At 52.6% G+C, this 13,024-nt stretch overlaps 1 protein-coding gene across 23 annotated transcripts in view; it reads left to right on the forward strand.

Moving 5' to 3' along the window:
- Window positions 1-13,024, forward strand: part of RAP1GAP2 (RAP1 GTPase activating protein 2) — a 211,284-nt gene that overhangs the window by 66,471 nt on the left and 131,789 nt on the right. For 2 of the 23 annotated variants that reach the window (XM_021067638.1, XM_021067641.1), the window contains exon 1: window positions 8,371-9,276. The exons of 19 other annotated variants lie outside the window; for them this stretch is intronic. In XM_021067638.1, coding sequence (XP_020923297.1) covers window positions 9,170-9,276 — 107 coding nt within the window. In that variant the 5' untranslated portion in view covers window positions 8,371-9,169. Of the gene's footprint in view, window positions 1-8,370; window positions 9,277-13,024 lie in introns of those variants that run through there. 2 more of the 23 variants (XM_021067636.1, XM_021067639.1) reach the window with 2 other exon arrangements.

The following is a 13,024-nucleotide window of genomic DNA, read 5'->3' on the forward strand; positions in this document are numbered from 1 at the left end:
TGGTGGGAAGGGCAGAAAGGCCCCAGAAAGGAATCCTGGTGAAAAGCTTGCAAATTGCAGACTCTGAACTGCTCAACCAGAGGCCTCAAGCTCCTGGCTGGGCAAAGCTCGGGGAATCTGTGTCTACAAGGAAGATAAACTTTGTGTTTGTCTTAAGGCTAAAACGACTTAAAGTCAGGGTGGGAAAGAGCAATTAACACATCAATGAGTTAGAGTCCAGAGTCCATTGTGGAGCAAAACTCCAATTCTGTTTAGATAAAAAGGCTTTGATTATTCCCGCCTGTAGGGGCAACTCCCCGTAGTCTCCGAGCCAGGGTTCTTCCGGGACCCAGAGAAGCAGGAGATTAATTTAGATAACAGGAAAAAAAAATAATTAGGATTTACTGGGAATCAGGTCAGTGGGGCTACAACCTATGACTTTTCTCCTTGACCTGGCTTGTGAATGATCTGCGGTCCACACAATGTGATATTTATGTTCTGCTTTCACACACACACACACACACACACACACACACACACACACACCCTACATTACTGTTGGGCTTCACCCCACAGGCCTGCAAGCCCTGTATTTGCCCAGCCTCGAGCGGGAAGAAAGAGCCCTGAGTCAGCGCCAGAGACATCCGTCGATGGTTGAATGGATGGGGGATCTTAATGTCTGAAACAAGGTCCTGGGGTGACACCCACTGTGTGAGGCAGATGGAGGGCAGGACACGGCAGCAGTCTTTGCTCCCGGAGAGGACAGGGAGGTTACCAGTTATAGGGGGAACTGTCATCAGGTTGGCTCATCGGTTACCAGGGAAACCCGCAGAGAGGGGCACCCCTCCACCCTTTGGTAGGCAAGTAGAGATGCTCTGATCGAAAGGTTAGAACGACCACTCGCTGGGGCCGAGGTCCTGTATGTAGGCTTACTGATCAGGAAGGTCAGTCCTATGAATAGGATGTAGGTGAGGCAGGTGCTGTCCAGTAGAGGATGTACAGAGAGCAAGAGAACGGTCATCTTGGGAGGCCTGACCATACACGCTTCGGGACGGGTAAGATCCCCATCCATGCAAACTACTGCCTTTGGAACGGCTGAGCAATGAGATCCCGCTGGGTCGCACTGGGAACTCTGTCTAGTCACTTAGGATGGAGCATGATAATGCGAGAAAAAAGAACGTGTCCATGTATGTGTAACTGGGTCCCCATGTTGTACAGGAGAAAAAAAAATTGTATGGGGGAAATAACAGTTAAAAAAAAAAGATCCCTATCCATTAGACCATCGATGTCTCTGATGTTGACTCGACTCTGGTCTCCCGGCTGGACAAGAACAGGGCTGGCAGGTCTGAGGGGTACAGCCCATCACACACACACCCCCATGGAGTGTGTCGGGAATGCACACGCATTGCACAGGCCATCTAAATCCTTGATCAGCTGCGGTGTCTGTGTGTCCCTGTGCAGTAAACACCCCCTCTCCGGCCGGTAAACAGGAGCACCCCGGTCTCTCCCAGGCAGGGCCTGTGCATACAGTAAGCATATACAAGTCAAAAGGGAAAAAGGAGAGCCAAATCGAGCCTCTAAAGTTAGAATCAGAAACCCCCTCAGGTGCTTGTCCTCAGGTGCATATGGAAGTTCCCAGGCTAGGGGTCCAATTGGAGCTGCAGCTGCCGGCCTACACCACAGCCACAGAAATATGACACACTGAGCTGTGTCGGTGACCTACACCGCAGCTCACGGCAACACTGGATCCTTAACCCACTGTGCGAGGCCAGGGATAGAACCCATATCCTCATGGGTACTAGTTGGCTTCTTAACCTGCTGAGCCACAATGAGAACTCCAGCTTGCCTTAATTTTTGTCAAACTGGGTTACAGGCATACTCATTTCATTGCACCTCACTTTCTTGCATTTCGCAGATATTGCATTTTGTTTTGTTTGGTGTTTACAAATTGAAGGTTTGTGGCAACCCTGTGTTGTCAGATGATGGTTAACGTTTTTTAGTAGTATTTTAATTTTTATTTATTTGTTTATTTTTATTATTATTATTTTTGTCTTTTTGTCTTTTCTAGGGCTGCTTCTGCAGCATATGGAGGTTCTCAGGCCAGGGGTCGAATCGGAGCTGTAGCCACCAGCCTATGCCAGAGCCACAGCAACGCGGGATCCGAGCCACGTCTGCAACCTACACCACAGCTCACGGGAACGCTGGATCTTTAACCCACTGAGCAAGGCCAGGGATCAAACCCACAACCTCATGGTTCCTAGTCGGATTCATTAACCACTGCGCCACGACAGGAACTCCTAGTGGTATTTTTAAATTAAAGCATGTGCATTCTTTTTTTAGACAGAGCGCTATTTCACACTTAATACACAGTCTAGTGTACATGTACCTGTTCTGGAAAACCAAAAATTTTATGTGACTTGCTTTCTGGCGGTAGTTGCTTTTTTGCAGTGGCCCGGAACCAGACCTACAATATCACCCAGGTATGCCTATGTTTGGTTTCCCAGGGCACAGTCCCTGTGAGCAAAGACTCAAAACAGCCCACTGAGAACGGCCACTTAAAGAGGTGCTTTTGCAGGCATGCTCATTTAATTAATGATAACATCCGTCGTTTTAACTTATTTATAAAACTAACATGTGGTCCTTATAAATTTATAAGTAGAAGTGAAATACCAAGACAACAATAAAAGTCATCATAATTCCAGAAATAAACACCATTAATGTTTTTTTCCTCACTGTGGACATTTTATCTATATTTTTTATTGTGGAAAATATGAAGCATACACCAAGTCAGAGGAACAGCGTAATGAAGGTCCCCCCCCCAATTATCCACATTCTGCCCTTTTTGTCTCATCTATACCTCTACACACGCCACACGCCCACTCTAATATTATTACTCGTATTATTAATTTCTTCTTTGAGGTAAGATTTATATATGTTGAAATGCACAAATCTTAATTATACATTTTGGACACATGGATCCCGCCATCCCATCCTGATAGAGAACCTTTCTATCTCTCCAGAAAATCCCCCACCCTCCGAGGCAATGACTGTTCTAATTTTTTTGCACCTCAGAGTGTCTAACTTTGTATAGATGGAATCATACAGTAAGCAGTTTTTGTATCTGGCTTTTTTTTTCCCCACTCTGTAACGTTTTGGAAATTCAGCCATGTTGTCGCATGCGTCAGGATTTTGTTCCTTTTTATTGCAGAGTGGTCTTCCACGGTGTGGCCAGATCACAGTTTGTTGATGGACTGTCTATTTTGAACAAAGCCACTTTGAACCTTTTCGTACATGTCTTGGTGTGTGGACCATGCATGTTCATTGCATCCTTGCAAGAACCCTAGCGGGATGGCACTGTTGTTACCCAGCGTTGTTTTACAGATGAAAAAACAGGCTCAGAGAGGTTAAATTTCTAGCCCAAGGCCACACAGGTAGTAAAAGATGAAAATAGGGTTCTAGCTCAGGTTTATCTGATGGCGAGAGCTTTTAGGTTTTTTTTTTTCCCCCTTATTGCAGTATCTTTGCATCACAGCTGACTGAGGTCAGGAAGTATAGGCACAAATGGGTCCTCCCCTCAGTGGCCTGTCGTTCATAACTGAGTTTCAGCTCAAGGACAGCAGGTGGTCTTGATGATAATGACTCTGAGTCACCAAGAAAAGATTCCATTAAACCTATATTTGAAGAGGACAAAAATACAGAAGACATTTTAGAGATAGTCGGAGCCAAGGTCCTTACAATAAAAGCAAGCAAGCAACAAAGGAAAGTTGTGCTACTCAAAGCTCTGTTGTCTAGAAATCTCTCTTAGGTGTAGTATGTCTTCTCCTGAGGAAAAAGACAGTGTTCCTGGGTATGCAGAAAAGGATATAAATAATGCATGTATAAGAAACCACTCTGGTCTTTGTAGAGACAAACAGAATAGGTTTTTGGAGAGTCTGCTGGTTCCTGCTTTGCAAGATGTTGCTAAGCAATGCTGCTAACATTATGGAAAGACAGCTTTCCTCCCCACTTTTCCACTCACCCCAGACAGCCTAGAGTTGAAAGTGTCCTCAGTGCCGGTGTGGGTTTGCGAACCAGTGAGGTGGGGACAGAACAGGGACGCTGGATGTGAGGGGACTGTGCTGCAGGCCACCCGCCTGCGGCCTCGTCTGCTCCCTCTTCTTTGGAGTGACCCCTGGGCAGCCTCCATGCAAAATCTACTTCTTCATGTTCGTCAGAGCTTCCACACATGGAGGAGTTCCCGTTGTGGCGCAGCAGAACCGAATCCGACTAGTATCCAGTAGGATGTGGGTTCGATCCCTGGCCTTGATCAGTGGATCGGGGATCTGGCGTTGCCGTGAGTTGTGGTGTAGGTTGAGGATGAGGCTCGGATCCCCGTTGTTGTGGCTGTGGTGGAGGCGGATGGCTACAGCTCCTGTTGGACCCCTAGCCTGGGAACCTCCATATGCCATGGGTGCGGCCCTAAAAAGCAAAAAAAAAAAAAAAAAAAAAAAAAAAAAGGTGAAATTTCACACATGGAAGAATCCTTTTGAATGTTTCTACTGTGGGAAATTATAGCCGTGCTGCTTAGAGTCGTGGATCCAAAATTCCGTAACTAAACCAAAAAGAAATATTTAAAATAACTTCAGTAACCCAAGAAATAGATGAAGAACTCCTTTCTTCTTTCTCTTACCCCCTTTTTGTAACTCCTGAACAGGAAGTCAGCAAATTCTGATTGACATCATGCGTCGCAGGCTCTGGGTACCAAATGATGTGCAGCGCAAGGACTGGATGCCTGCCACTGAGTGGGATCTGCGGGTTTCCTCGGGCATGGTTTCCTTTCCCTGGAGCTCGGAAATGCCATACAAGTCACCAGGATCTGTTTCCAAAATCGGAGCCAATTTCTTCGCAGATCCTCTGTGCCACATGATATGCGTGGCTCAGGGAGGTAGGCTGAGCTGTGTTCCTCAGTCTTGGCTCCCATGCCTGGGCTGGGCCTGGCCTGTTCTTGTCACTGAAGAACCCTGTTGTGGTGGGATGGACCCCTTTGGGGGCTGGCGGTGGCCTCTGGGAGGGGAGATTAGGAGCTGGGAGGAGAGTCAATAGGTTGGCAACGATCTCTCTTGCGCCTCGCTCTCTTTTCAAAATAGAAACGGCTTCCCTACCTCAGATGACCTTCCCAATCTTTCCCTCCCCTCCCCCCTGCCCTTCCCCCTCCTCTCCGCCTTCCTCCGCCGTCCCCCTTCCTCTTGCTCCTTTTAAGGTGCTTCCTCTTAAGGTGGTATCCTAGCGATGCAACTGTAACGTGGCCCGGCAGGGGGCGCTAACGTACGCTCCAAGGATGAATGTCAGTCGCCTCCCTACCAGCACAGGTGTGAGTGCAGAAGTAAAACATGAAGGGCATGCTTCTGAGGGATTTCTCCGAGCTGGTGTGTGAATGAGTGTGCCCCAAAAGGCATGATAGAGTGAGGTGCCGGCCTGTCCTTTGCAGGTCTGAAGTCGTATATGTATAACTCTTGCATTGCTCTGACGTTTGTGTGGTCCAGGAGGGTCGCTGGGGACACTGTCTCCTGCAGAAGGGGCGGAGCAAGACATCTGAAAGTAGCTAGTTTGGGTAAAAGGCCCCACCCCATGGCTCCCCAGCCCCTCTGGCCCCACACCTGCCCCAGCCTAGAAGAGGTGCATTCCTTTTGGAGAGTAGTGGAGGCGCTGGGAGTTGGAGGTGGGGTGGAACCGGGAGAGAGCGCTCGCTCTGGGCTCGCTCTCAGACCTGGGCGCTGGCAGCAGGGCTGAGTCCCGGTTTCACACGGATGTGTCTCCTGGAGTGGCTTCCCCGGGCACAGAAGGCCCTTTTCTTCACGATCAAGCATGCGTGTCTGTCTGCCTCACCCCCACTGGCCCATTAGGAAGGGGCTGTGCAGCTGTCTGCCCTGTGTTCATGATTAACTGCCTGCCCGCTCCTCACCCCCAGCTCCCACCCAGGCCCCCTCGGCCCCGGACTGGGGTAGAGACCCAGGCTGGCAGCTGCCTGGCACTTTGTTCTCAGGGACTGTGGGCTGGAAAAGGGGGAGAGCTGGAAGTGTCCAGCCTTCTTAATACACCTCCGAGCGCCCCATGGATGTGACCCTTGAAGACTTCTAAGTCACTTATTTGAAAACGTGTTCTCTTCCAAATGTTGTGATTTCTTCAAAGACGGTGTCTTCTTCTGGTGCAAGTGTACAGGTGTTAACCCAACACTTGTGTATTTTTCTCTTGTAACAGAAGTGCTTCAGGTGCTGAGCCTTTGCCAGGCAACCGTATTTGGTTAGAATTTCATAAATTTGTTTTTATGGGATGAATGACAGGTGACAATAGATTTTCATTTGGGGTGGTAATAATGTTTTTCTTTTGAAATTAATTAAGGAAAGAAGTGAGTGGATTTAATTAAAGCAAAATAATAAGTAAATAACCAAGTAGTATGGTGTAAGACACGAAAATTGTGAAGGTGGTACGTGGATGGCCTAATGTGGGGGAACAGTGGCTGGGTCACTCGCCCGTCACGGGATGGTTTTACGGTGTCATGTGTTTTAGCCCTGTTTGTTCTGAGCAAGGATGGTCTTACATTTCCGTAGCAGTTCTCGCACAAAGCTGGATGCATCCTAATTTTTTCACAAATATTGGTTCAATGGGCACGTCCAGCATAGATAGACGTGCATTCTCCCCCATGGATGGGTTTCCTTATGCGTTGGTGTTACCTGTGCGGGTGTAGGCAGAAGGAAGGACTCCCCCAGCCCCAGGAAACTTCTCTCTCTTAGGGCCCTAGGAATCAGAAACCAGGTTATGATCTCTTGGGGACAACCTTGTATTTCAGTCCCACTGGTGCTGGAAACATTGGGGTTTTAGAGGAGCTGAGAGGGCCTGGAACCCCAGAACAGCAAAGAATAACCTTACCTGCTAGGTGGAAAGAGTTTCCACTTTCTTCCCAATGCCCTGTTGCCCACAGATGCACTTGAGCTAAAATACCTCCCAGGCAGTGGGGCATGGGTGGAAGGCATCCCTCCCTCCCTGGGAGGGACTCAGGCCTTGTACTGAGATGTGCCCTGCCCCTGTGTTTGGATAAAATATACCCTATGCTGGCCTAGACCTACAGTCAGTGCCCCCAGCACCCTACCCACCTTGGAGAGGTTCTGTGTATGACAAAGGCGGGAGAAGCCCTGGGCTATGTGTGCTTGGGCTCTGCCCTCTTCCCCACTGAGGACACACTCGTTTCCCCAGTCTTTTTCCAGACTGATTCTCAGGTCACTTACTGGTGTGGTGTAGTGTATTCCTTGCTGCCAGCCTAGCTGCAATCCCAGGGGTGGGGCCTGGGGCACTCACTCTCTGGCTATAAATAGATGTCCATGGCTATATCTGTGATACCCCACCACCCAGGCAGACTCGGGGGGGCCAAGGCTCTTGCTAATGGATGCTTCATAAATAAACCAGGCACGTTTTGGCACCACCCTGGTGCTCCCTGCCCTCCTTCCAGTCCCATTGCCAGCCAAGAGCTGTGCCCATTGGAGAGGTGGGGTTAAGGCCTCAGGCCCTTGAGTTCATTCGCAGCCCCTTCCTCTCTCCAGCCAGGTCCCTTTTCCTGGCTGGCTTTTCTGTGCTTTCTTGAACACCAGACAGTAGAAAAAACAAGGCAAATTGCCTCAGGGACCTCTTTGGCCCCAACAGGGCTGTTTCCAAAGATGGACTAATTGGCTTGTTTTAATTCCCTCCAGCCCTCTGCCCGATTACCTTCCCTAGGGGGCTGGAGGGAGAAGCAAAGCCAGTAGTTAAGGACGGGGGCAGGGGGAGGTGGGGGTGGTGAGAGGGGCTAGGCTTCCTGGCAGCAGATGTAAGTCAATGAGTGGGGTTTAGGAGCACCCCGCGCCCTCCAGCCTGTAGTAGGAACCAGGCTAGGGCCCTTTTCCCACAGGCTGGCATGACCTTCCCTCTTTGAGTTCTGAACCGAGGAGGAAGCGTGCAAGCGGTGTGCAGGAGGAGGGGAAGAATGCACGTGGGGTGTGTGCGGCAGCCCGCGCTGGGGCCCCGGCTGCTGGTAGAGTAGGGTCTCCACCCGCCTCCGCCCTCCCCCCCCACCGCCCCCCGACACCGCGCCTCACGTCTCCCTGGCAACCTGGGACTCAGAAGTGCAGTGCAGGTGTCGCCGCCGGGAAATCGATCAGGGACCCTAGGTTGTGTCAAACTCCCAGGTCCGGGAAAACCATTGTTAGCGGAGGGGGCTGAAGCCAGCCTCTGTAGGCGCGGACTCTGTAGTGAATCCTTCCTCCACCCTCGCCCCACAATCCTTTCCCGAATTTGGGAAGAGGTGAGATGTAGCATCCGGTCGAGTCAAAACGTCAGGGAGCCCCGGCCGGGGAGGGCGGGCGCTGCGCACTTGGCGCGGGATGTCCTTCTAACCGCCCGGCAGCCTGGCCTCGGGCAGCGGAGGCCGCGGCGGTGCCCGCGCGCGGGGGCAGTTTCGCTTGGACTGAAGAAGCGCATTTCCTCTCGGTGCATGTTTTTCCTCCCTGTTTTAAAGACAGTGACAGCATCGGAGAAGTATCCCGGCGGGCCGGGCTGGGAAAGCGCGTCAGCCGCCTTTGCCCAGGGAGAGAGCCCGGGGCCCGGCCGGCGGGGGCGGGGGACAGGGAGCGCGGAGGAGGGGACCGAGGGGGAGAGGCGAGGGAGCGCTAGGGGCCTGGCCGCCCAGCGGGATGGGAAGGAGCCCGGGCGAGGGGTGGTGGGCGAACGCGGGCGCGTAGCCCCGAGAGCGCTAAACACTAGCGGTCCTCCTCCCTCCGCTGGCGGCTCGGCAGCCTGAACCGCCAGCAGCCGGGGCGCCCCGGGCCGGGGCCCGGGAGGCGGGGCTGGGGCGGGGTCCAGGGCGCGGGCGGTGCATTGGAGCCGGAGCCCCGGAGCCGCCCGTCCGCGCCGCGCCCGGAGCGAGCCTTGGAAATGCCCGCGCTGGGCAAGCGGCCGCCAGCCGCCCGGTGGGCCCCTAGGAGACGCTGAAGGTCGCAGGGAAGTGAGCGCCCAGTCACCTGACCCCCGGGGCGCACCTAGGCGGGGCGGGGCCCATGCGAGCCGAGCGGACGGGGGCCCGGGCGCCGGCGCAGGGGCCGGGAGCAGGCGGCGCAGAGCCGGACCGGCGGGGGCGCGCGGCGGGCGGGCGAGGGCGCGGCCGGGCACCGCCGGCAGCCTCGCCATGTCCCAGCCCGCGGGGAGGATGCATTGCCGAAAGGCGGGGATTCGCGCCGCCGTGGTGCTCATCGGACTCCTGCACAAATCTCGAAAACAGAGTAAAGAGAAAAGGTAAAGCGTGGCAGCGCCACCTCCCCCTTCTCACCGTTCTCGGGCTAAATTCTGTTTTCTTTAGGGTGGACTTTCCCACGAGGGCGTTTGGCTCAGAGCTGAATAGGAAAAAAGCCTCCACTCCGGGGGCCGTCCGGGGAGCGAGTTTGGAGCTTCGTCCGAGACACTAGCTGTTGTGAGAGAGCCCAGGCAGGGCATTGGTTGGGTCCGAGAGCGACTGGGAGGACCCTTCAGACTTCCTTCCCAACAGAGGGGCACCAAGTCCTTCACCCCCACTCCCGGCTTTTGCCTATCGCGGCGCCCTTCCCGGAGCCTGCAGCGTGGGTAGCATTGATCCGACCTGGGCGATAGTCCCTGGCGCAGGCCCAGGTGGCCCAGTGCGCCGGGGATGCCATTTGCTTCTCTGCAACTTGGCTGAGCCCTCGAGTGCCGGCCAGACCAGGGATCTGCTAGCTTTTGCGCACGGTGCCGGCAGGCAAGGAGCAAGTTTGGAGGGTGCCTACCATCCCTGCCCCTGCCTCCGTGCCTCTCTGTCTTTGGGTTTTTCTGTGTCAGGCTCTTCATCTTTTTAAGGTTTGCTCCTGGGGTGTTGAAAATCGTCCTCTCAGGTTATTTCAGACCTCACCTTTGGGGTGAGAGATGTAGGGTTTGGGGTGGGCAAAGGAGCTTTGGGGCCCGCTTCCTGGGCTCCAGCCCCTAGCTGCAGGCTTGATGTCCACAAGTCCCCAGGGAGCTGCCCACACAGGCTGGCACAGCCTCCTTCCTCTGCTAGGGTTCATGAACCTAAAGCTTCCCAGCAACTGGGAGTCATTAGAGTTGCCTGTCCACAGAGATGTTGTGGGAATTTGGGGCAGCCTCTCTTTGCCCTGCTGGGTCCTAATTCCCAGAGGGGTTCAGAGTGGTGAGTGCTGCATTCTGCATAACAAGGGCTCAAGTAAGGGTAGTGGAACCAGAGATGCCTGGGTGGTGACTGGTGGCCCCTGGCTTGCCCAGAAGCTGGGTGTGCCTGGGGGAAGTGGCAGGCAATGAACTGGCTGGCGTTAGTTGCACTTGTGCTGTGGTTGTCTCCCATCCCGTCTGTCCCCTTTCGTTAAGATAGTCTGATTTGATGTTTCCCATCGTGGAGGATGCTCCACCGGTGAAGTAACTGAAGGTGGTTAAGCATGAAATAACATTGAGTCACTTAGTGAGAAAGTCCTTCCCTTTTCAGTTCTCTGCTGATCCTTGTGATTTCTTTAGGGGGAAAGTTTCAGGTTGGTGCTAGTCTGGCTTTAACACCTTTTTAACACTTGCTAGTCTCCCTTTTATAACAAGGAGAACAGACCTTTGGCTCAGGGCCTTTAAATGGGAATGATGCCTGTCTATAATTTAGTTTACTTTTGTACTATTTAATTTTAGGATCCTATCCTAGTTATGGCCAGTGGGATTGATGTCCCCCCTTGCAGTGATGCTATAAAGCATCATTTTATTTTATTTTTTTATTTTTTTGTCTTTTTGCTATTTCTTTGGGCCACTCCCGCGGCATATGGAGGTTCCCAGGCTAGGGGTCAAATCGGAACTGTAGCCACTGGCCTATGCCAGGGCCACAGCATCTCGGGATCCGAGTCGCGTCTGCAACCTACACCACAGGTCACGGCCACGCCGGATCATTAACCCACTGAGCAAGGGCAGGGACCGAACCCGCAACCTCATGGTTCCTAGTCGGATTCGTTACCCACTGCGCCACGAGAGGAACTCTTATAAAGCATCATTTTAAATGAAATGTATTGGAGTTCCCGTCGTGGCGCAGTGGGTAATGAATCCGACTAGGAACCATGAGGTTGCAGGTTCGATCCCTGGCCTCGCTCAGTGGGTCAAGGATCTGGCGTGGCCGTGAGCTGTGGTGTAGGTCACAGACACGGCTCGGGATCCAGCATTGCTGTGGCTCTGGTGTAGGCCGGCAGCTGTAGCTCCCATTAGACCCCTAGCCGGGAAACCTCCATATGCCGAGGGAGCGGCCCAAGAAATAGCAAAAAGACAAAAAAATAAGTAAATTCATTAAATGTATTAAGTTGCAAGACCTAGTCTATTTAGTAGGAATAGTAGTAATAATACCAATGGTATAGAAAATGGCAGAAATCCTGGAGGTGATCTAGGAATGGCTGATGCTGGGCACACATTTGTCTAGCAGAAAAAGCTGCTAGCAGGACTCCAGAGCTCAAGACTCTAGGTCTGGGCCCCATTCTCCCCTGGACTTTGGTTTTCATCCATTCTCTGCCAGTGTTTTAGCTGGGCAGGGGGGATGAGCACGCCAACCCCCTAAAGTCAGAAGGATATGGGTGGGCTGTTCTGAGACAACCTGGACCTGTTTTGAGGGATGAGTAGTGAGATGTGCTCCATAGAAAGGCAGATGTATCAGACCTGCTCCTTTCTCTGAGTACAGAATGTGGAAGCATGGAAAAGGCCCTGCACAGGGGGCTAGAAGTTCTAGTCCTGGCTCCTCTGTTGACTGTGATATGATAGAGTCTGGATTTCATCTCTCTGATCCTTAGTTCCTGCATCCACACAAAGGATGCGTGTGGCTCAAGGGAGGTCATGTGGGTGAAGATGCATCTGAAAGTTAGGAAGGGCTTCATGGGGTTGGAGGGGTTTGATTAGAACTTCTCCCATTCTCCTCTCTCTGGACATGTGTCCTGAAAACCAAGGTAAGATGTCTGGTGGTAACAGCCCCACCGGTAGTCCAGACAAGCCATGTGTGGGCCAAGGAAGGCACCCATTGCAGGCACGGACCTGGGCAGAGATGGTCTGGGGATGGGAGGCTGCAGTGAGGCATAGGGGAGGACCTGCACAGGGGACAGGAAGGAATTGGCTGGGATGAGGATGCCCCAGGCTCCTGGTACTTGTCTTTCCTCCTGGATGCACTATGCTCTTTCCCTGCAATGCAGGCAAACAGTGATGACCCTCTCAGCCTCTGCCTTCGTCCCATTCTGCTGTTGCTCCTGCCATCCTCATGGCTTTGGCCATGGACTTAACCAACCAAGGAGAGACCGAGCTTGCTTTCATGTTGGTGCTAAATGACCTTCACTCCCCTTGCTGTTATCTGGAGTTTCTTTGTCTTTAAGCATCTGAAATCAGTGCTGTGCACATGACTGACCCTTGCTCAGCAGGCTGTGGCCGTAGGGGAGCCTGGAGCAGGCGGCAGCTGCCAGCCTCTCTTAAATACTTCCTGAACCCCATGCTGGGTGTTAAATTTGCTGAGTTCCTCCTCCCCACCCCCCTTCACAGGGTCATATCAGACTCAGGTCCCTTCCTCATCCTTCCCAGAAGGCTGGATTCACCCATCGATCTTGCCAGCACCTCTAATTGACAGGCTTGTGCAGATACCACTCCTGGCTCTTGGCCATAAGGGATATAAGGTCCTGTGTGGCTTGCAGTAATAGCCCAGTGGTCCTTGTCATCCTCTTGCCCTCCTCAGGCCACTTGGGAATGCTGTATGTGGGGTGCAGGTAGGGGTGCCCGGGAGAATGACAGTGACACAGGTAACCCATATGGGCCCAGAAGCAGGAGACTTCCAGGCACTCTTGGTGGGTCCCGAGAATTGTACTCTAAGCTCCAGGCTCAGTCTGTCTCCGAGAAATGGGAGCGGGGCTCCTCACTCTTGCCTTGACAGCTCTGTGGGGATTGTGGGACAACCTGGAGCTTCCTCTTTCTCATGATCTTCCAGGAATTTCATCACCTGCGATCCTACAGAAGCAGTGTTGTGTTTGAG

This window comes from Sus scrofa, chromosome 12 (genome assembly GCF_000003025.6).
Source record: "Sus scrofa isolate TJ Tabasco breed Duroc chromosome 12, Sscrofa11.1, whole genome shotgun sequence".
Lineage (NCBI taxonomy): Eukaryota > Metazoa > Chordata > Mammalia > Artiodactyla > Suidae > Sus > Sus scrofa.